This window comes from Pezoporus flaviventris, unplaced genomic scaffold, assembly GCF_033815535.1.
Source record: "Pezoporus flaviventris isolate CSIRO_AGI_PZ_B2104156 unplaced genomic scaffold, CSIRO_AGI_Pfla_v1 ptg000066l, whole genome shotgun sequence".
Taxonomy (NCBI): Eukaryota; Metazoa; Chordata; class Aves; order Psittaciformes; family Psittacidae; genus Pezoporus; species Pezoporus flaviventris.
The window spans coordinates 4,566,583-4,590,974 of record NW_026892614.1 but is presented as its reverse complement, the minus strand read 5'-3'; the positions used below and the strand labels follow the sequence as shown (position 1 = coordinate 4,590,974).

General features: G+C 38.9%; 1 protein-coding gene across 5 annotated transcripts in view; it reads left to right on the top strand.

The window, feature by feature from the left end:
- CDC42EP3 (CDC42 effector protein 3) overlaps positions 1 to 21,910 on the top strand; it is a 28,302-nt gene extending 6,392 nt beyond the window's left edge. For 3 of the 5 annotated variants that reach the window (XM_061471042.1, XM_061471040.1, XM_061471043.1), the window contains exon 2: positions 19,779 to 21,910. In XM_061471042.1, coding sequence (XP_061327026.1) covers positions 20,074 to 20,838 — 765 coding nt within the window. In that variant the 5' untranslated portion in view covers positions 19,779 to 20,073 and the 3' untranslated portion in view covers positions 20,839 to 21,910. Of the gene's footprint in view, positions 1 to 2,381; positions 2,508 to 15,332; positions 15,428 to 19,778 lie in introns of those variants that run through there. The other 2 variants (XM_061471041.1, XM_061471044.1) reach the window with 2 other exon arrangements.
- The last annotated feature ends 2,482 nt before the right edge of the window (positions 21,911 to 24,392 follow it).

The following is a 24,392-nucleotide window of genomic DNA, read 5'->3' as shown; positions in this document are numbered from 1 at the left end:
GTTAAAATTTTATCTCTGGAAAACGGCTAGGCCAGTCTTCCTAATGTTCAGATTTCAAATGATAACTTCATCAATTTTAATTTTACAGGCTCCTTGTCATTTGAAGCATTTATTGGTGCTTTGAGGGTACACATTTCTGTAACCACAAAGAATAAAACCAAAAGCATCTCTGATACTAAAAGCTGTGCAGTCATTGGTGTTTCCCTTTTAAGGATACATGGCTCCTATGCATCTATGTTAGGGGTTAACTCAATTTAAGGAAGACATGAACAGTAAGAGAGCTACATGGTGAGTGAAAGACGGGTAAGGGAAGAATGGTGCCATTGATTGTCCTGCATGTCAGATGCAGCTCACATGTTCCTGCTCCAGATTGAAAAGATTACTGCTCTTCGTCAAGTCTAAGCTGGTTCTTTGCTTGCTCATGGTTCTCTAGGAGATAAGCTTGGAAGAGTAGCCACAGTTCATAAGAGGGTAAGGTGCAGTGTACCCAGGGGTCTTTTCTATTTGGATTTTAAAACCAGATGGGAATATGGAGGTAAAGAATGGAGCAGTGTGTGTCCACGCATAGGCTGTATATATGGCATTTGGAATTGTATTTTGCTTCAGCCCAGACACTTGCAGTGGAAAGGTGAAATAGAAAGGAGGTGATGCTCATAGCAGTTACAATTCTGTTGCAAAGTTAACAGTATTCCCTGCTTCCAAAGATGCAAAAACTGGAGAACAGTCTTTAATGAGATTTTGTGGTTGGCATTTTATGTATGCATAATTCCTAATATATCAGATACCTGGCTTGTGATTAGGGCTTCTGATGCTTCAATAATATAAATTTACAGTAACACATTGTACAGTTTGGTTATCTTGCCTAGAAATAAATTAGAAAATCTAGTCAGTTTGAAGAAAACCTTAAATGAAAAGATGGGATTGTTAATGTTATCATATCTGCTCTAACTTGTTCCTTATTAATGATATGCAAAGTAATTAATGATACAGAGGAACTAACTGAATAGAAAATGCTATTGTTAGGAGCAAGATAATGGACTGAGCAAACCAGTAATTTGTATGGCAGCTGCTCTGTTGCTGTATGCTACTTCCCCACTTACACGATATTAGTAGGGAGAGAGGCTGTATAGTTCTGGTTTTGTCTGTATGCACCCTCAGGCATGATGAATACCCATCTCAGTCTCCAGAGTCTTTTAGATAAGATCTACTAAGGTCAACAGCAAGACCAGCAAAGCCATCCATTTTATGGCAGTGGGCTGTACAGCTTTCTTAAAAATACATATTTCTAGTCCCAAAGAAGAAAAGTTACAATAGCAAGAGCTCAAGTAGGTTAGGAATCTGTAGGAGTTCCTAAAGGAATTTGTGAGGGCAAAAATAAAACCTGCCTCTCCAAATGGAAGTGATGAACAATCAAGTAGCTTATGCTGCAGACAGGTTTTAGATTTTTGTCTGAAAATTAATTCCACTTTTAGCTGCAGTAGGTATTTTACCTTGAGACTATAAGGGTGTCTCTGCTTTGGCAGAGGAATATACATTATAAATAAGTTATTTTGTGCCATGGTGTAACAGTTGGATTGCTGGGATATGCGCTGACAGCCATGTAGAAGGAAAAGACAGGAGTAGCATCTAATGAAGCAACTACAGAGAAGTTGTAAACTTTGTGACACTTCCTTTGGTAAGAACAGTATATCCATTGAAATGTAAATCTTTAAATGTATTTAAGTGATCTCTGAAAATACAAACATATAATCTGCATAAACCCAAAGAATCTATAAGAAGCAGGCTTCAATGCCCAAATGAGCGATCTAAACATGATATTAACTTCTGTTGCTAAATTCCAGCTATTTTTCCTGCATCAAGCCTTTTTATGTGTCTTTCTCCCATGGATCCTCGCATCAATCCCTTCTCCCATTGTCCTTCTCCTGGTTCCACTCAACTAGTTATTATGCAGAGGTTCTGTTCTTCCTCTGGATTTGGGTTGGTGGTTATTCCTTCCTGCTGAGTTGTTTGTGAGATAGAGCAATGTGAGCAGGAGGGGTGGTATTTTTAATAGACAGGGGATTTTGGAAGCCTTTCGGTGGCAGACGCTAAACTACTGTATCTTGCAAAAATAATGTAATACCTTAAAATTGACTGTCCTGGTAATTCACAGTGACAGGAAAAGACACATTCCCAGATCCAAGTTTGAATGTCAGGACTAGCTTTAAAAGTACAACAGTGCCAGAATGTTTTAGCAAGGCTGTGGATTTTGATGGATGCTGTATGCATAGGAGTAAAGGACATTACATTAGAGCAAGAGAGCAAAAATACATATTTTTGTTTTGTCTCATTAAACAGTTTTAACAGCCTCAGTTAAAATTCTCCCACCTCTTTCTAATCCTCCCAATACACAAGCATTTACAGATTGCTGCAGATGAAGGGTAGAAAATGTTGGCTTGAATGCAGTCTGATGTTTATAAAACTCTGAAAATGAGCTTTAGAACAGAAGCTTCCAAGACATCTGAAGGGTAGGTGGACATGTTAAAAAGGCATTATTTAAGAAATGGTGTGTTTCCTCTCTATAAACAGTGTGGTATCTGTGGAAGTAGAAGCAGCTGTCTCTGTGTGTGTGCCTGTAAATTGGAGGTCCTTGTCTGAAATAGTACTTCTCCAGGTACTCTGATTCAGCGTGTTCTTTCAGTCCATTTGGTGAGGTAGCTGTCATTGGTCGCTGGGCTTTCTGAATTTCAAAGTTTGTAGTTCTTGGGTTAATATCCTCAAAGTACAAACGTAGTCCCAAAGTCAAGTTTTACAGCAGTAACAATGTATAGGAGATGTGGCTTGAAAAGAAATCGTAGAGTATTGTCAAATTAAAGAGCTATCTCAATTTCTTTTAAGTAAAAGTGAACGAAGCCACATATCCTGTTTTTTCAATGTGTTTTTCTTCAAAACTGAGTATCTGAAGTTGGACAGTGGATTCTGCTCAGTCATGGACTTCAGATACCCTTGTTGGAAAGTTGTACTTTAAAATGTTTAGTTTTTATTGTGAATAGGCTAGGTTGCTGTGAAATGTGTGCCCTTCTGCTCGCACAGCGTCAGATAAGAAACAGCTTGTAAAGCTTGCAGATCTCAAACTGCTCATGGCAACTTGACAGGAAAGAATTTATTCAGTTTTCCATGCAGGATTTGAAGTACTGTCAAACATAGATATCTACTTTTTTTTTTTCCTATTTTGCGCTGAAAGACAAGAACTTTCCAAACACAACAGTTTGGATGAGAGCTCTATTTTGATAACTTCCAGGAGATTTGCCCTTTCACCCTTCATGATCATCTTGACGGCCAAGAAAACATAATCTGTGGACAGAAAGGCTCTAGAAATTTAGACTTTGCCTAGATAAAAATGCTTTTCAAAATCTTTAATTCTTTGGAGAAATGTCACGTATTTAGGGGAAAATACTGTTCATTTATCTTGACTTATAAAAGCTAGAACAGACCATTGGGAACCTATCTGTGACAAGTTGTAGGCCTTTCTTGAATCCTGCCCAGTTCTGTATTGGTATAATTCCTGGCTCTGCCTGAATTATTTGAATTGGCCAATGGACAGTTTTTAGATTTTTTTTTTAATTATTTTTTAACAAAAATCCAAATAATAGAGAATCCACCACAAGCCTTGGTAAGTTGTTCTCCCTCGTGCATTTTCTTTCTTTACCTTGCTTTGCCTACCTTCAGTCTAGCAAACATAAGTGATGGGATCAGTCTTATGGTTCTTCTGAAACCTTTTGTTTAGTGGCATCTTCCCAGAATTGTGGCTACCAGGGCTGGACATGGTGGTGGCCAAATACAAAATAACTGGTCATTCACTTTCCCTTATCAGTACCTTCTTATGCAGCAGGGAATTGCAGTTAACCCCTTGTGACTACAGCACAAGAGGATGAAGTTCAGCAGTTCCTGAGAACAGTCTTATGTTTTAGAAGTGAGGCCTATGTGATTTAGTCTCAAATTTTAATCTTGGATGCATTAATTGAGTTTTAATAGTAGCCAGAGTAGTTTGTTGATATGCAGATATCTCCTTATTGTGGTTTAACCTGGCAGGGAGCTAAACACAACACACCCTGTAGGATGGGGGAGAGAACTGAGAAGAATAGGTGAAATTTTGTGGGTTGAGAGAAAGATAGTTTAATAGGACAGGAAAGGAAGTGAAAATAACCGTGATAAAAGAATTAAAACATACAAAACAAGTGATGCATAATGCAATTTGCTCACCACCTGCTGACCAATTCCCAGTCAGTTCTGAGCAGTTGTGCCTGGCCAGCTCTCCCCTTAGTTTATATATTGAGCATGATGTTTTAGGGTATGGAATATCCCTTTGGCTGGGGACAGCTGTCCTGGCTGTGTCTCCTCCCAGCTTCTTGTACCCTCTGCCCTACTCACTGGTGGGGTAGTGTGAAGCTGAAAGGTCTTTGACTTAGGGTAAACCCTGCTTAGCAACAACTGAAACATTGGTGTGTTATCCCTATTATTCTCCGCCTGAGTCTAAAATACAGCACTGTACCAGCTACTAGAAAGAAAACTGACTTTATCCCAGCCAAATCCAGCACGCAGGTAATCAAGATCACTCTCTTAATTTTTGTTATCCACCTGTTAAATTTCCACTCCTCCCCCTGATTCCCAGTCTTGTAATGAGGTCATGTTAGGCTAAGTCTCCAACTGAAACTGATGAATTAAAGGCAGTTTAAAAGCACCCCACTGGCAATACAGGTTAAAAGTCCTTCTGTTGAGCACAAAGCTCACACAAGTCCTAGGAAGCCCATGGAAAAAGATGACACAACTTCTGTTTGTAACATCAGTATAACTTGGGAGTGATGCTGCCTTTTATGTCATGCAAACAGAAATATTAAACTGGTACATAAGAAGTCATAATTTATCTATTCTGATATCCCATGACAGGAAAAAGGAATATTCCTTTGGTTTTGAGTGGATGTACTGAGCAGAAGAGGAGCTGTGTATATTAGATGCTGTACAAGCCTATCCCTCTATTGCAGATGTACCAGTTCTGTTATCTGTTTAGTAAAGCAAGAGTCCTGATCTGATTCTCCGTAGTTACAGTGTCCAGTAATTACACTGATTTAACCACTGGAGGAAGAGAGAGATGGACTACATGGCTCAAAAAGTGACTGACTCACAAACAGTTAATCTTGGTTGCTTTTTAATCTATGGGGAAAGCGTCATCAGGAGCTGTCAACTGCTAGGGTGTGTCAACATGTTAATTTTGTTTCATTCTTGCTTGACCAAGGAACAAATGGCTATTTCCAGGTACTTCGGTAACTGACAGCCTTTTAATGGAACGCCCTAAAAGAACATTTTGGTGTCTGGAAAAACATGTAAGAAAAAAAAACCTGTATCTTTTCCTGCATAAGAAAAATTACTAGCAAGAGGTGTGAAGGGAGTTTCATTAGGCTTAATCAAGTTCTAAAGCAGCACTCCATTCGTCTTGCTGGATACTTAAGTCATGGGGGATGCGATGGTCACATGCAAGGCAGATGAAAGGTCACTCTGGATTTTTCAGGTATTCACAACATTTTGGGGTTTAAAATTGAGATTTCACTTTAAGATGCGATTCTCTTTAAGCCTATGTTGGCACCCTGGGTGAAACTTCCTGCCCTGTTTCAGGCAGGTCTGAAACACTCACTATGGGAGGTGTGAACTTTCTTCAGCAGCAGCTACTAACCTTGTGACTATTAAAGTTAACTGTTCTACTGCAAGCTGCTAATGTGTTGTGTTTGGAGAGTTTTGGTTTACTGATCAGGTGCAAATTTTCTTTCTTTTCGTTGTTTTGGGGGCCTTTCTTCCCCTGCTAAATTGCCTCTGCCTTCCCACTTTCCTGCTGTAAAGTGAATGGATTATGGTCTTTTCAGGAATGGCGAGAGTTTAACAGCATTGCCTGTGGTGGGATTTTTGTTTAAGAAAATGTATACCTTTAATTTGAATTATAGTAGGATAACTCGTATTTAGTGTTCTGTGTTTTGAGAGAACAACGATAAAATCCCACTTTCCCCAAGAGATGTGGTTTAACTTAAGAAGCATAAGACTACAGCAATGAGGGTGTTGATGAACTATTTCTGTCATGGGTCTTTGTAGCTGTTTGTGGAAAATCTAATGATTTCCTCCAGTAAGGATTTCTTTGGGCTGCTTCCTTGGAGCCCAAGTATGCTGCTCTGCTGCTTCTGCAGCCAGAAGGAGCATACATCTGCTGAACCCAGGTAGCACCCACATATACAGAAAAAGAAGGAATGTCAGTTTGGTAATATTCTTCTAGAAGTTACATACTTTTTTTCTGGGACTGTGTTTAAGACTATTTTGGTTATGATATTTTTATTCCTTTCCATGTGAGCCATATCCAGAGAGTTTGTGCAAGGAGCCTTACATTGTCCAGCCATTTCGTCCTGTCCATCACTGAAGCAGCAACACTGAGATGTTGATGCAAGTTCCCTCTTAAATTTCTTGAGTGTACTGCCTCTTTGGCCATGTGCTCTTCAGTAACTTGTGGAACTGAAGTGTGTTGCTTGCCTGTGTTTCTACAGAGGTTATCTCCTTTAAAAGAAACATCATGGACTTTCACAAGAGAAGAGAGCACCGCACTGTGCCTTAAATTAATGAAATAATGTTGCATTGTTACAGTATTATATGGGGGATTTCTTTTTTTTTCCTGAATGTGGTTTGAATCTGCACTCAGAACAAAGAAATTGATCTCAGATTCTGCTCTGTGTGCCCACATGAAGATCAAGAATACCTGGCCACTGAGTTGTGGCTTGGATTTTGACTCTCCTTACATTAGTTTTGTTTGCTGATTTGGTGGTTTGTTTGTGGGTTGGTTTTGTGTAGGTGGTGTTTTTTTTGTTGTTGTTGTTGTTGCTGTTTGGTTGGCTTGTTTTTTCATAGCTGTTGTGTGGGTGGGTATTCGCTAGTGTTTGAGCAGTTTCTTGTCACACTACAGCTGTCTGTCCTGTACCCTGCAATGGGTTACCTTTTCTTAAATTTCTGAAGGATGGTAAACTGCACTAACAACACATCAGTCTTCCCGTGACTTGAATTCTGATTCCCTGGAGCTTGCAAGAGCTATTAGAAATTTGCTTTAAATAGCCTTCTGTAGAGGCAGAAGTTCATCTTAACTTGCATAATCTTTATTAAAGGATTAAGTAAATAAATTCGCCCTTTACACAGGAAAACAGGTCCCCGAGTTCTGTTGTTTTATTTTTATGCCTGCATGCCATTGTCTCCCATACCAGAACAATTTGCATTATGTGGCAAGAGCTTGTTCTTGGTCAAGATGGAGGTTCATCCATGCCCAAAGGAATTGTTGCATCTCATTTCTGTGCTGTTACAGCTGTATAAATAAGACTTGTGATGACCAAGCAGAGTTGTAACAGTCCAGCAGCAAGTGCGCAATGCAATGTAAGGCCTTGATATATGTGTGTGTTTTTTTTTTTTCAAAGCTAGCTTCTCTCAACTCTGACATATTTAGTGCAACCTAGATAAAATACAGGGTCAGTATTTTTAGCTGGTGTTGGTTTAGTCAGACCTAAATGTAACTTTTGCCTTGTGCAGGTGGCTGCTTCTCTTACCTGTCTTCAAGTATTCTGTATCATGTGAGGGGCAAAATGTCTGAGATTTCTATGTAATAAGATGAGGCATTACTAAAAAGGCAGGCTGTCATTAAATTTGGGTTGAATTTGGCTTTCAGACACCTGGTGTAGGTGTCCACAACATCCTGGGGGTGGAGTGCCTCTCCTGATCAGTCTTAATTCTAGGGACAATGGATTTGGCAATGGATTATACATTTAATGGTCAACTTCAGGAGATCAAATGGAGAGAGATCCCTTGTCTGAAACAGCATAAGAGAAACAGTGACTGGTGCTGAGGAGCATGTTTAGCAGTTAGTTGGCATTTGTAAAGAGGGAGTAAAAGGGACCTGCAAGTACAGGGCTGTGCTGCTGAGATAGGAGGGAAAAGAGTTGGCTGTGATGAGGTTTAATGGTCTTTCCAACCTAAGTCATTCTGTTTGGCCTGAGGCCTTCAGAGAGGTGTAGAAAGGTGTTGTCATGTGTTACCTAACATGTAGCCTAGTTTCTGTTGAAATGTCTGATTAATTTGGGGGTTTTCCTTAATGTGTGTTTTGGAACAAATTAAATGTGACCAAGGTCCCAACAAAGATGTGAAATTTGTTTTCTGCTGAAGAACTCTTTACACAAATAAACACCAATTTGCCATCATTATGTGCACGCTTTACTTGGGCTGCCTGACAGGAATGAACACTGAGAAACTATCTCTTGCAGTGCCTTTCTTATAAGGTGACAGCTACTTAGACCTAGCTCAGGCTTTGGTTTGTGTTTCTTTTGCAGTCTTTCTGGGAAGGCAGTAGTTGTTCTGTAGCAGCCTGAGTTTGCCCTGGTCCTCTTCCAAAGGGCCATGTAGCTTGAATTTCTTTAGATACTAACTAGCAATTGGGTAATGCCCTCCCTCTCCCAACATATGCCAAGGATTTAGTGTTTTAAGGTGTCCGGGAGGGTTTGTTCAGGTACAAGAACTTATCAGAAAAAGTTGGAGCTTGTTTCTCACAACAAAGGCAAGTTGTTGTTTTGGTTGCGTATGGTATTACACCAGTGTGTTTGTCAGTGTCAGTATATACCAGGTTTTAAATACCATACTCTGCAATGAGTTTGTTTTCTGGTAGTCTCTAATCCTTTCAGGCTAGCTGACGTTAATGAGCAGCAGAATTACTGTGGCTGGTTTTCTTTTGATCATGCACAGCCCCAGTCAGGAAATGGGTGAGGAGCATGAGTCATGATTACATTACCCTAATGAGACTGCCTACTAGAAGTTTTCTTTTTGCCGCCAACATGCTCTCCCTTGATGCTACTTCTGAAAACAGAATGTCCATTTTGGAGCACTTTGAAATATTGACCTTTAAACAGAGGGCTTTATGGTCTCTTACAGTCTCAAGGCAAAGTTCTAAGCAGAAGCGCCTGCAGAGTGCAGAGAGAACGTGAATGTCTGCAGACTGCTTTTCCAGAAAGCTGCAAAGGACAGGACTTGACTTGCAGTACATTAGGTCTGTTTGGGTTCATTGGATAAAGCGTGTTTCCCCAACCCATTTAATTATTGTCATGTTGTCTGCACATGCAGGCTTGAGATCCAGTCTTCTCTATATACAGATGCTGTCATCTCATAATTTGGCTTAAGCTGTGTCTTAGAGCTGTATTTATCTTTTGAAATATGGCTGTAGTAATGTGAAGATAGGTGCTGAGCACTGGGTGAAGCAAAACCCTGAGTGTTGAGAAGGTAGCTTTAGTGGGATTTGAGACAGCAGTATTTCAGACAGTTTAATTAAATACATGGGGTTTAGAGATAGAAAGACACATCAGCTGCTAATCAGTAAACTAGCTTTAGTGCTGAATTGCATCTGTGCCACTGAGTATTCAGACAGTACACCTCTGTACAAGTGTCGAGCATATTGTTTAAATTAAACTGATTAACTGTGCTTGGTTTTAAGGGCAATATGTGAATGCAACTGTTGGCACAAGAGTGAATGCACTCTGACGCTACTTGCTATAGTCCAGAAAAAGAAGTCTGATCTATTTAGTACAATCAACCCAAGTTAACAGAACCTCTCTGTCTGTGGCAGAGAGCTCTCAGGAGGAAGTGGGGAGCCCAGCACTGCTGTCCAGGCTGATGCGTCCCTATCAGCTGGGGCATGTTGCAAGTGTTGCTGACATACTGCAGAACAGAGCCAGAATACGGCATGTCTGTCAATCATCACTTATTCCTCCAGATTCTTGCTTCTCCTCTAATGGTGCCTTCAAATAGTGGAGTTATTTTGTGAGGAGTATAGTATAAACTCACAGTGAAGGTGTAATTTCTATTTTTTCACTTTTGTTTCAGATAAGGGAGATAAACCAGTTACTTTAGTTTTATAGACAATCTGCTTTGAATTGCATATAGATAACAAAATTTGTTACCATACTGCATTTCATCCCCATTCCTTAAAGAGGGCATGAGTTGGGCCAAAAAAAAAAAGAAATTAATTGAAGATTTTTGTAATCCACTGGAGAATTTCCCTTTTTCTGTCTACGCCAACTCCATGCTCATTGATCTCATCTGGATGACCTGAAACTGAAAGTTCTGTGAAGGAGGCAGAACTGCTCTGCTGAGCAGAGGATTCATGCTTTTTTTCTTTTTATGTAATAAAACAAATAAGTCCTCTGCAACTTTCTGTTTTTCCTGTAGCTTTGTACCTCTACCTCGTTGTTAACCTTTGCATATAGAGGGTTCTCTGGCCTTCAGGTTTGTTTTAAAACTAGCTTATCTGGCACTTCAAGATGGTAAATATTTATTTCAAGTGAAACACTGAGAATTGAATAATAGGAGAACTATGATTATCATGCCTATGACACTTGTGTGTTTCAAGGAGATGATAAAGAATATCTGACTTATAGATGAAGGGTATTTGAGAATTGGAGGTGGGGAGTTCAGGGTAGGATGGTTGTTTTTTTTTTTTTTAATTGTTATTTTTTGAAATTAGTATCTTGCAAGATGCTTTTATTTTAGATTGTCATTTCTCAGGAGCTGCCAGTTAAGGAAATGTTAAGCTAGGGATCCTTGAAAAAAATAGCAATAATAACATCTTAACTGTAGTTTGAAAAACTTAATTTCAAATTGACAGCAGCCTTGGGAACCCTCAGGCTGGTGGAGCTACCAAGTCATTTTTACATCAGAAGTGAATAAAATCTGGATGTAATTTGATGGACAGCTTTTCCTTGTGCTAGAGTTCATTAAGAATTGCCCACCCCTTCTGCCAGAACTCCTTGCTCTAAGTGACGTTTCGGGAGGTGGCTGAGCTATTCAAACTACAAGCTGCACCTGCAAGTAGCAGTCTCACTCCTAGCCTTGTGGTTTTACACTCCTTTCCCAGTTAGTTTTCACCCAGTCCTGGGTGGTGAGCTGGCTTATAAGGGGTCAAGTGTGTGCACACAGTTGGGGGGAAGGAGAGAATGCCTTTTTGACAGCAGTAGTTATATTGGGCTTGAACTCTATTGAATCATTGCCATCAGTCACATTGCAGCTGTTGGTAAGCCTTTACTGTAAACTGAGTCAGTGGGGAGAATTGCTGCTGTGACTGGTTTGCCATGTGGCTTGTAGATCTGCTGGCCAATGGATGGTACAAGGAACTGCAGTGCAGAGCTGGGAACCAGCAGTGAGAAGTGAGGAATCTAGGGTGGAACTTCTTAAACCAGCTTTGAGAGCAGAGCTGGCTTGGGGAGCTACACCCTCTGTGTCAAAAGAGAAAAACCATCTATGCTAACCTGCTCAGAATTACAAAGGGTGTGGATTTGTAATCCACTTAAACTGATATGAGCGCTGGCTGACATCAAAAGGGGAATTACTGCCTGCCTCAATCCACATCTTCCCAAGCTCTTCCACATGGCAATACCAGCACTTAGGTGAACATGCCTTGAACTTGGTCAGGCAGCTGCTTTGGCTAAAACCTATTCCTTTCTTCTCCTTCAGCAGGTGAGATTTCAAACAGAGCAGTTAGTTACCCAATCTTTTAGGTGACATATAGGGTCAGGTTATAGGTTGGTTTGTTTAGTGCTTTCCTCCACCCCATTTTTTTATGGTTTTCCTTTCACCTAGGAGAATTGATGGATGTGTTTTTAAGCCTCTCCGTCTTGTGGCTTATGAGTTTATGGTCCCCAGCTATTTGCTCATCTGGTCTGCTGTCTTTGTAGGAGAAAATGTGTGACACTGCTTCACTGCACAGTCGGTCTGACATAGCATAACCTGACTTCCACTGCTGCATTTGTTAAGGTCCCAGACTTTGTACTGACATGTAGCTATGTCTTAATCTGCATGGTCTTGCACTTACCTGGTTTTTAAAAGCCTGTGATAAAACTATGCTGTATGGTATTAAATCCGTATGTATGAATGTACCAGCCAACAAAGCTAAGGAGAAAATAATAAAGAGGAACCTGTTTCAGTCCATGGTGCCAAACAACACAATACTTGAGCTCGTTAAATTCCTGTGTCTGTAGAAGAAAACAAAAAGGGTTTTTATTAATCTAGTAAAGATGCTAACTTTTCTAAGCTGAAAGCAAGCTGTGACTGAAACCTGTTGGAAAGTGAAAAGAAAATTTGCTTGATGAAAGAAACGTAAATTATTTAAGTCATTCTAATGATGAGTGGTCAAAAGCACAACTGCAAAAAACAGGCTCTATAAGGCATTTGACTTTATTGCATCACAGCCAGATTTTTAAAACATTAGTCCTCTGCAGTGTCAAGAAAACATGTACTAAAAACATGTAGAATCTTGGAGTCAAAAGAAGTTGGCATCAGAGAGGGTTGTAGTTCTATTGAAATAATGCAGAGATCATTGTACACAGCATGGGGCTTCACAGTATTTTTATGAGCAATCTGCAAATAAGTGTAAAATTGCTGTGGTACAATTTGCAGGTGATGGAGGTTGGCAAGGAAGTATATTAATGAAAAACTCTCAACTGATTTATTGATTGACACCTTGAGCACATTCAAGTAAAATGTTTCTCTTTCTGAAGTAGTATGGCCTTGCTTTTTATCCTAAAGAATATAAGAACATGAATCCAGCTTATTTGCTGGAGAATGCTAGCTTGAAAAGGCTTTTTTTTTTTTTTTTTCCTGCCATGTAAGCAGTAGAGTCTTACTGGCCAAACAGTGTAATACAAGCACCAGCAATGGCTTTGCTGGCAAAATTTATTGAATAAATGAATATACGTATATATTCATCCTGAAAAATAGAATGGGGATGCCCACTCTGAACCAAGAAATGGCAGTGATAACAAATTTCTAATATATAGCCTATTCTGCTTGGAGAACTTCTTTTTGTTATACCTCCACAAGAACTCTTAAATGGTTTGCATTATATTGCAACTCTGTAAATCCAAGAAAATTCCTGTTGTAAGATGGGAAGGATAAGAGCAGAAATATCACCTTGTTTATAAACAAGGCAGCAATGATGGGAAGAAGTGATTTTTATCTTTGTATATGGTGTTAGGGAGAATGATATTGAAATGTTGTCACTAATTCTGATCTGCTCTGAAAAGGATGTTGGAAAATTGGAGAGGGTTCAAAGGAGATATAGGTATATTTGAAGGCTTAAGATTACTCCCCCACCATCACCACATGAGGAATTCCCCCTGTTCACTTCAATCAAAAAGGATGACTGAGAAACAACTTGGTTGGTTTTCAAGTACCTTTAACAGGGATAAAGGTTATTGGTTGATGAAGGGCTTTTGTAATCTTAGTCTGATACTGAGCAAAATAATAACTGGAGACTGGGGCCAATTGCTCAGACAGCAGATAACTTTAGCAGCTTCTTCCTGCTGTGCTTCAAACAACTGTTTGAAGGATACAATGAACTGTGAAAATGATTTTTTTGTTGTTGTTCATTTTCCAAACCCGGTTGGCTTTGCTTTATTTCTTCTTCTTAGAAGCTACAATGAAAACTCTTAAATAGGTGAAACACCTCAGTTATTTCAATATAACGTGCAAGTACTTTAATGGCTTAAAGTTGAAGGTGTTCCCTGGTTAACATGACTTACTCTGGCTTGATCCATTTGAAAGGGTACTATGCAGGGAAAGATGGCAAGACTTAAAGGGTCAATGGTTAAAAATCATTCTGGGAAACTTGTTTTTCGCTTTATTTATGAACTTGGGGGGGGGGGGGGGGGGCAGGAATAGGAGGGTGCTGGAGAAATGGAAGATACCTGGAGAGAAAGGCACTTTAAGCAGCTTGTACCTGTCTGTGGTTACACTTACTGACACAGCTAGTGCACTGTTTATCTTTGAGAAAAAAACGTTTATACCAAGGGAGATGAATATGTAACCTTACATGATTTTTCTTATGTTTTCTCTTGCAAAGATGATTGATAATGAATTAATTCCTATGCTTAAAAAAAAATCAATTTCTCCCTACCTACTATATAGCTGAAGTTTTACAAGCCTTCCTTGTAATTTATCAATGTATCTGTATTACAGAGCATATTCACTTTTCCTTACCCTTGAGCAGACAACTGTTTCAAGAATTCAAGTTGCTTCAAGTAGTACCTTGGAGTATTTAGCCACTATTAATCTGGAAAGATAGATCAGGTGGAATTCTGCAAGGCTATCTTCCATCTCTGTTACTACACAATATTTTTATGAATGATTTGCATGTATACTTATTACATCCACAGATGATGCTAAACCTGTATGCTGTAGAGGCCAAGATTAAAATTCCAAGCAATCCTTGATCATCTGAAGTGTTTGAAATAAATAGAATGCAGTGCAGTGAGTATGGAGACTTTGCTACAGGGGCCTAGTCAAGACCAAGATGTAGAATAACTGGCTAGACAACAGTTCCTCACTAAAGGAGCTAGGTTTTTAGCGGACCACATCTAAACATAAACCAACATTGTTGTGATGCTGTTAAAGTGCAGACACTATTAAGAGTTAAATTGAGATCTCCACTTGAATATTGTTTTTGCTTTTGGGTATGTTTAAATAAAGATTTGAGCTGAGGTGAGGAAGACCAGAAAAGGAGGTTGGGGGGAAGCTGTCTCAGCTCCAGAAAACACTACCTGTGTTGAAATATTTGTGTTGTTTAATCTGAAGCAGAAAAGGCTGAAAGGAAATATGGAATGCGTAAGATAATGTATGTATTCATCAAGGCCTAGATTGGAGCAGGGGAGACTTCAGGTGCATTTCTTCTGATGACTAACCTCTGTGGAGTAAATTAATGTGTGCAGTCTGCACCTGTAGGGGAATTTTAAGGGGAGGGTAGACTAACATCTTCCATTACTAGCAGAAGGCATCTAGATCTTTGCAGGGTGATGGAGAAATTAATGAACTGCATCATAGGGTCCACTCCTGACCTGTGTTTCTGTAGCAGTGGGAAGGACTGGGAATTTTTATTTCTTTTTTTTCCCTTCACTTTCTAAAAGGTGTATGTGACAGTGGTATAAAAGAGGTTAGATTTGATCTAGGAAAGTAGGTTGAGTGCAGTGTAAGAAAACTAGTTGAAATGAAGTGTGATTAGCCTGATTGTTTTTATGAAGTAATTAAATCTGTAGCTTTAATCAGAAAGGTGCAAATTCTTTGATGAAGGGAGAAACAAAGGGGTGAGGATTTCTAATCTGATCAGGGAAGTTGACATTAATACAGATGAATTCAAAGGCTGGTCCTCTTATAAACATGGTAAATTTAGATGAGCGATCTGGAGAAGTGTTACCACCTGATTTGGTTAAAACTACTAAGAAGGTGGTGGCTGTATAAGCAGAGGCTTGCTGATGGCCTGGTCTAGAAGCAGGTAAACTTGTGGCCTCTCATTTTCAGAGGCTGCCAGTTGATACAGACACCTAAGCCCACAGCAACATGAGAGGTAAGCTGTATGGCGCATCATCTGCTGCTTTTCGTGTACCTGAAGACTTGGTTATATTGAGAATTTGTTTAACCAGCATTCAGGAATTTTGATAGCATGAGTTCAGGCCTCTGTTACAAAAACAATGGGAATGTGGTTTACACTGCTGCTGTGTCAGGCATAATGAAAAGTAACAGCATTGACAAAGATGTTCTCAATAGTTTGATTGTGCTGCTGAAAGCTACTAGTAGCTGATATGTAAAATGAACCCCTAAAGCCTAATTCTATGCTTGCAGGTATTTCATTGTGTAGAAAAGTTCCAGCAGCCTATTGCATAGTTTGTCTTTTGCTGTGTTAACTGTATTCTCATTTGGATATTTAAATGTACAGACTGTTTTCTCCTAGTGAATTGCTCCACAATCTAATTCCATGTTATTTTTAATGATGCTTTGGAAATGGGTTTCTCTGAAGTTTACATGCTTCTAGCCGGTGGTGTGTGAAGCAGAGCCCTTGCAAGGGATTGTCCAGTAGAAAGCCCATAGGCTTTCCACAGCATATGCTTGCTTCTGGCCCTGTCTTGTGGAAATAGACTTTCCTTTTGTTTCTTTGCCTAGGACACTGCTTAGGGATCCAGGTCTCTTTGGTATTTGAGCACAAATTAAATTTGCACCTTGACCCTTTTTTGTCTTTGTCTTTGTAAGCTCAGTTGTTGGGATATTTGCTGGTAGTCTGTCCTTTTCAAACAGACTGTGGAATAAACTAAGGCATCCATGGAAAACTTTGAGCTGTGTGGAAGGTGATGATTGCTGAGTGGACAGAAGGGCCACACGATGGGTTGAGAAATGCCTCTGAAAATATTAGTCTTTGTTACCAAGCAAAACACTTTTATATGAGGGTGTGAAGTGATAGGTATGAAAATGAACAAGTGTTACAACAACTGAATTTTCACTGGGCTGAAGTTTCTCTGGCTTGGCTCAGGCTTGGATCTTGTAAGGAGAAGAACATCTCTTCAACTGGAATAAGAATCCTTTCATGTTGTTTTTCCTCTTACATTAAAGTCTTCTACTCAGGCTGGCAGTCTAGGACTGTGGAACGTGAGTTCTACGTTTGGTTTTCTGATGTTTTCTCATTTAGCCTGCCAGTTTGGCTATGCATTTACTGAGTTGAAATTAGTCAAAACAGACCTTTTTAGTGGCAAGATCAGAAAAAGGTCTCATTTTAAGACAAGATGAACTTTAATGTGTGGCCTGGTATCAGGATTGGAGTATGTTCTGTCCATTCTCTTAGCCAATGTGTACTGGTGATTTCACTAAATCTCCCTGAATTCAGGGAGTATGCAAGGTTTTTGTGAAAGTTTTGTGGATTAAATTTTTAGCTTTTCAGGAGTTGAGCTGGAGGCTTAGTCTCATTCAGCCTTTCTTCATTTGCCAAAGTTGGATTTATTCTTCTTTTTCCTTCTTACTAAAAGAACTTTTTTAAACCCCCATGTTACCTACTGGTATAGGTTCTTCCTTGATTGTAAATAAAACATGAGTAACAACAGTATTTTAGGCTAAGTGAATATTTCCAGACTTGTGGTACATTTCAGCTGCTCAAAGTAGCTTAAAATCTGTACTCTTTTGGGCAATAGTTGACAAGGAGGATAGGTATGCAGAAATGAAGTATAGCTGGTCTGAAGCCTGTATTATGCTGTACATGGAAAACCTGCTGATTGAGTAGGGTACACTTGTATTTTATTTACAAGGTGTAATTTGCAGATTCTCAGTAGATTGGCTAGTGAAATCTGCAGCAAGGGTAGCCTTTGTTTTCAGCAGAGAAAACCATGTTTGCAGTAAGCAAAAAGTAATTGTGAAAGTTCTCTTCAAATGTAAAGCCTCTTGCACTTGCCAAATGGAAGGCAAGGCCTTGCAATCACAAGGGACTGCTGTACAGGGAGGGATTATAATTCGTGACATCGGAGTCTCTTGCTGCATCCTCTGAAGTAGTGTGGTTTTACAGTGCCCCTTACTGGGGCTGTCTCGTAGTGCAAGAACTAAAGGAGGTCTGGATGCCCTAAGTTTGCTCTGTTTGGGGTTTTTGCATTCTTTTCACAAACCCCGAGCTTTGAGTTGAATACAGTGTTCTTCTTATGTGCTGAACCGTATTCTTTCTAACAAATGTTAATTTACACTTTAATGTTTTTTGATGTTCAGATGTTTCATTATGTCCTTCAGGTTTCTTTGAAATCTCCTTGTGGAGTTTGGTGATAATGATTTTTGCTGCATAACCAAACTGGTGGAAGCTACGAAAGCCTTGAATAAACTAAGATTTTTTTCTTCTTTTTTTAAACTAGTGACCAACAATCATGAGTTTGGACCACACTGACACTACATTGCCATTCATTAGAGATTAAAAGATCTGAAAGAATGAGGAATTAGAAATGGAGGGAATTCAGCTTTATTCCTAGGAAGAAGGTAGAGCTGAGGTTACCAGATAAACATAAAACAACCTCATGGTTCAGCTTTGTTTGTTAACAATAGTTCTCTTTAGAGTTGAGGATACTTTGTTTAGCTGAATGAGAGCTTGTGTAGAACAATAGGGAGAAAAAACAATGCAATTAATTTCTCAGCTTAAAACTGAAAGGTAACTGAGTTTACTAATTAATTCTGTTCCTATGGCATGTGGCACAAGTAGAGATCTTATTTATGACTGACTTTTGTATCTTACAGTACTGAGGTGAAGTTGGTTGAGTTTTGGTATGTAATGTGAATCTCCTAGTATTCTGTAGATCCTAATGGTTTACTATTTTGATGTGTAGAAGGCAGCTTTAACGTGCTTTTTACTGATTGATGCAATCAACTATTTTCAAAATTGAGCTTAAAAGTATAAAATGTTCTTGTAACTTCTTGAATGTGGAGCTTATTTTGTATGATAGTTTTTGTCTCTTTATATCTGTTGTATTTTTGCTAGAAGGGCTTATCAATGATATCAGAAGTGCACTGGATATCTGATGGGAATCAAAAAACCCCAAAATACTTAACCTATTTAGATTGCCAGCTCCCCTTGTGATGCGCAGTTAAGTACCTTACTACAGGAACTAGTTACTCAGGTTAAAGGACTTGTGAAAATGCTTAAATGCTTCTTGACATTCTGGCTGTATGGCCATACAGTACAAATTGTTAAAGCTGGTCACCCTTCTGGGCTTAATTTGATGAAGGAAAGTATCTGCTGAGACATGGATAAAAGGCAGCAAAAGTAGCCCTTGTTTTAGACAGTTTCCCTTCACTTAGTGCATACAGCAGTCTTTCTTATGCAAAAACTGCAAGCTCCTTTACAGAGTGAGGATGGCAATGAACAGTGTGAGGGATTTGCGGCTGAGTATTCAGATGAGGAGGAGTGACTTGTGATGCTCTAGTAGTCCATGGACTTAATAGGGGAAATTACAACAATGTCCAGGAGGAAAAAGCATTTATTCCAACATTGCTCAAGACTCAGGAACTGGTACTGTAAGGAAGAAATACACCATTAAAGCATCAATGAAGAGTGTTTTTCTGTAACTTGTTGACCCAGTAGCCTGTTAGTCCCTGTGGACTTCTGTATCAGGCTTTTCAGAGACCATGTTCTAATAGGACTGTTTGGTTTGCAAACCAAATAGTTTTGTTTCGTTCAGTTGCACAGAGCAAGTCTGAGTCACCATAGCCTCATCGCCTACATAATTCACGAGCTAGTCTGTAACTAATTGCTATGAATAGTTCTTGTAGTCTAAAGATTGTAGTCACAAGAATCAGCTTCTTCTAAGACGCCTACGTTTGGATGTTTCTAACTAGATGTAAAGACTTGGACTAGCATTTTTCAAGTACCTAAGACTATCCTTTGAAATGTGCATAATTATCAGAGATATTATTTGTTACCATTTGTGAGAGTTACATCACTAAATGGAGGTATCTGAAGTTCTCTAATTCATGATGGTCTGCTCAGTTTCCAAAGCTGTTTCCAGAATGTCTTTATCAATCCTCCTGGGTCTGCCAAAAGCTTAATTTTATTGAATGTTATACATATGTTTCTGCATGTGCTCTCTTAAGGTCAGCATTTTGACTGCTAGATTAAGGAGAGAAAGATTTGAGATAGTGATGTTTATCAAATGAATTGTGTTCAGCAACCGTGTCTTAGAGACTGACTTCAAAACCAGCTATGAAGTCAGAGAAAGGTTAGGTAGCTCTTGTTAATCTGAACTCTTTTATCCTGCCTAATGAAGGGAAGCAACATCATAAAGCTAATCTACAGGCTGGAACTGTCACCACCATTACCAATTTTTTTCTTTTTTCATAAAAATGAGACTGAACGAAACATGAAAAATAACTTAATGATAACTTGATTTTTGTATCCCATGCAGGTTTTGGAAGTTCTGGAAGTAGCAGGGCATTTGATTGCTAGCTGACCTGAAACTTGTGCTCTCCATTGAAAGATCTGCTGTGAGTGATACCCCATACTTCACATGCCCCACAGTTCTTTGCCACGAAAGAAAGGAGCTTCATGTGCACGAGTGGTTCAAGACAATGATGTAATGTTGATAATGCTGAAGGTCTCCCAAGAATAACTGACTTTGTAAGAAGCTTCTCCATCCCCTCTCCTTCAATTTTTTTGTTTTTTTTTTTTAATAACTTCCTCTCACAGAAGCTACACGCAAGATGCCAGCCAAGACTCCCATCTACTTGAAAGCTGCCAACAATAAGAAAGGGAAGAAATTCAAACTAAGGGATATCTTATCTCCTGATATGATCAGTCCACCACTTGGAGATTTTCGTCATACCATACATATTGGGAAAGAGGGACAACATGATGTTTTTGGAGATATCTCCTTTTTGCAGGGCAAGTATGAGCTATTGCCTGGAAATGAAGGAGAAACCAGACTTAGCCAGTCTGGTGGCCACAATGAATTCTTAAGGGCAAACAGCACTTCTGAATCCATGTTTACAGAAACACCATCACCAGTGCTCAAAAATGCTATTTCCCTTCCTGCCATTGGGGGTTCCCAAGCCCTTACGTTGCCTTTATTGTCACCAGTGACATTTAATTCAAAGCAAGAATCCATCAGGTCATCAAGAAATCCTAGGCTTAGCTGTGAGCCAGTAATAGAAGAAAAATTGCAGGAGAAAAGTAAACAGATGGAGGATGGAGAAACATACAAAGGTGACATATGGGAGCAAAACGGTGGTTCTTCGCATTTTACTAATGGTAGAGACAGTCACTCATCTGGCTGTTCTGAACGATGCACTGATTGGCAAACAGCTGATTTATTTGATGACAGCCAACTTTCATGTGAACTAACCAAGACAAAGACTAAGTCAGAGTCCCTTTCAGATCTTGCAGGCTCTCTTCTCTCATTACAACTTGACTTGGGACCTTCACTTTTGGATGAGGTCCTCAATGTAATGGACAAGAATAAATCTTAGAGCTGGTACTCTCTTGCTTCTTTACAAGTGATTCACTTAAACAAAAGCAACCAAACTAAAAACATAGTTCAAAAGTAGACACTTAAAAAATCAGCTGTATTTGCAGTTGTTTGACAGGTTTTCTAAAAATATTCTTAAAATACTATTTTTTTACCTATTGTTTTTCATGATTTTTATTACACTAAATTCTCTTAGCAGGAAGGTAAATTTTAATAATGGTTTTCAGCAAATGTAAAATGTTTTTAAGTACCAGTATTAATTATCAGAAACTTAAGAAACAGAGTTTGAGGATGATACTGATCGTGACATTTGGTTAGTTCACTTCTACAGGCTTCTGAATAAATGAGATTCTCTTAATTGTCAGAAAGGAGACTGATACTGATTATTCACTTTATAAATTATTACATCACTTTACATGTAGGCCTCTTTCTAGAACCTTGCATTTGAGGGTTTGATAGTGTTTTTCTTCATTTTCCATAGTAACATTTCTGTTATACCTTCACTGTAGCTATTCTCTTGGTGTTATACTACCGCTCTGTATTCAGATGTGAGCAATTTGAAGGCTTTTTCAGCTTGAACACCTGGTCCAGAGTCTCAGCTGCTTAAATGAGTATGCACAAATTTACACAAGTTGAGGCTTGGGCCTGACATTGTATATGAAATGATATGTTGTAAACAGGTGACACATGCAAGATGATATGGTTAAATTATTTTGAAAGTTGGAATATATTTTCTGTGTGCATATTGGCTTTATACTGCAGAGCCTACACATACAGTATCTCATCAAAATAGTTGCTTGGCATTATTGGTGCTCTTCTGAAAATTGTGTATTTGTGTGTTTGGAAAGAAATATGTATTGATACTCCTTGCTTTTTTTTCTTCATTTATTGCCACAACATGCTTAAACTTGCAACTGATTATTTTAATTTCTGAAGAAGGCACTGGTTACTCACAATGCTTGTGATGTGTGCTGCAACAGCCAATGTTTTGGGAAATGTGGACCCCTTAATGCAGTATCTACATGGGTTGCATAGATATTTTGTGCAATACAATAAAAAAACCTTTAAATTGCTGTGTCTTTGTGATTCAGTACATAGCCTTGCCAAAGCACAAAGTTTTGTTTTCTGTTGTAATGAAACAGACTTCAGCACAGTTGCAGAAATACAGGACCGGGGGCAGATCAATTCTACTGTCTTAATTCAGTTGACTTCTCCAGTTTACGTCCTGAGGTTTTAAGGGCAAACTCCAAGCAGGTAGACCCTCTGGGGTGGGTATACATTAATTTTAAGTAATTGGAGGCAACAGGGTAATACTTTGGTCCTAGTGAAGTTAATGGCAAAGTTCCAGCAGCTTTCACTGAAGTCTTTAGGTAAAATCCTGGCCCAGTTTGTAGACTGTTCTTCATTAGATAACCACGTTTATCTGTATCTTCTAAATAGAACATGTAAGTTATAGATGATTTAATAGTTATCTTTACCCTTAAAATTTCTAGGGAATTAATGCTAACTAATTCCATTCCTTCAATGTGTTTTGGAGCACAGTCATTACCCCTATTTCCAGTCAAGCACTTGTATTATTGTGCATTAATGAGAGACTGAGCTGCAGTCTCCCATATTATTCCTGCAAATGAGGAGCTGAGATGTGGAATGGCCAAGAACTCTGTTTATTTTAAAAATAATACTTAATTGCCTTTGACTTCTTGTTCTGTATGTGTAAGCCTGGATCAAATTTCCAGGGCATTCATGATCCAAGAAGAATGGTAATTCTGCAGCTATAGAGATTTGCAGTCTAGAAAGCAAGTTTAAGGCTCTGCTTGGCCATGTTTCTTATGGGATTGAAGGAGAATTTAGGCTAAAACTTTCACTGGAAAAATCTGTTGGTCATTAGCATAGGGGAAGTTGAAGTGAAATGGGGAATTAGACATTTTCTGATTAGACTAGCTTCAAATACCGTGACCAGAACATGAAAAGTATTTTCCTGACTGAAAAGTCGTCATCTTGCAGGACTTCTCAATTAAGTAATCTCTAGGAAGCAGGAACAGATTCTTAAAGCAGCTATTGCGCTTGTTATTTTTGCTTTGTCATGTTTTATAGTTGATTTACAGGGTTAGTCTTCTGAGAAATGTGTCAGTATTGTAGGAAGCTTTGTCTGTATCATCCTTTCTATGTGATTGCTCTTCTAAATTTGTAATTCCTTAGGTCTTGTGATGAGGGTAGGTGTTCTGAACTAAATAACCATCGCTTTAGGCAAAAAAAGAACTACAGTATTGTGAAAGAGAACCTTTGTTTTAGTCAAGAACAGGATTTTTACACTGGGAAAGTAGATTTTGTATTTCTTTTAAAGCCTTCTTGTTACTTCCCTCAGAGGCTGGATTCCTGAGTTGTTCAGATCTGCTCAGTCTTACTTGCAAAGACCTAGAAGATGCAAAGTTGAAATGTGCTCAGCTTCTGTTCTGATGTGGTTACACTGCTTTGTGTAATCTGAGCTGGCATCTCAGCTGTCACAATGAGTTTGTCAGATTAAACCCTTGAAATTCTGGCTTGTAAAAGTTCTGCTTTTGTGAAGCCTTGATAAAATTGTTAATGGATCTTAGACTTTCCAAGGGGGAGTTACTGGCAATTTCCTGAAAACCAAGATAGCAGTGTAAGTTGGCCTTCTGGCTGGAACTGGGGGGAGTTGCCTTCAATAATCTCATCGATTTTTGTGGTCACAGGGAAAAGTAAGCTAACTGTACAATTGCACAGGAAGTTCCACAGATGCTTCACGAGCCTTCCATTATGCCGTAAAATATTTCCCATCTCTTCTACTATCTGAAGTAGTATAGTATAGACCTAAAAATGTAATCTAAATGTGCCAGAGGAAGAAAGCAGAAGCCATAAAGCATATGCCTTATTCTTGCATGAGTATTTGCTAAATTGCTCATCTGTATAATCCTACAACATGGGTTATGCACAGCACAGTACAAAAACATATCGGAAACTCCAGTGATCACCCAGTTCAAGAACCCTTGAACTGCTTTCACAGTTCCCCTGCCAATTTAACTCAGTATTGCGCTGAGGATGTCTGGAAGGTAAAGAGCAGGTCAAAGGATGGGAAATATATAATGCCACATTAATTGCCTTTTTCCTTTTTTTTTTTTTCTTCCTAACTAGGACCAAATTCAATGCCTTAGAAGAAACTGAAAAGCAACATGAACCTCTAATCTAGATCAGAATGGAAGGGGGAAAAACAGCTTGTCAAGGAGACTAGCAGAAACCCTGAGATGGGTTTGTGTAGGTACATCAACTAATTAATAACTTCCAAAGCTACCTTACTTTGCTTCCAATAGTAACAAAGCTGCTTTATGTTAATAAAAATTGCTCGTCATTGACACTTGCTTGAATTCACACTCTTGAAATGTTAATAAACCGAAGGTATCCATTTCATTTCACCTATTTACCTATGCTACTACAAAGTATACACAGGACAGAACCATCTGGATTTGTTGGCAAGTGGGTATGTGAACGTAACAGAAAATGACAAAGTCTAAAATAACTCTGAAGTTACACACAATA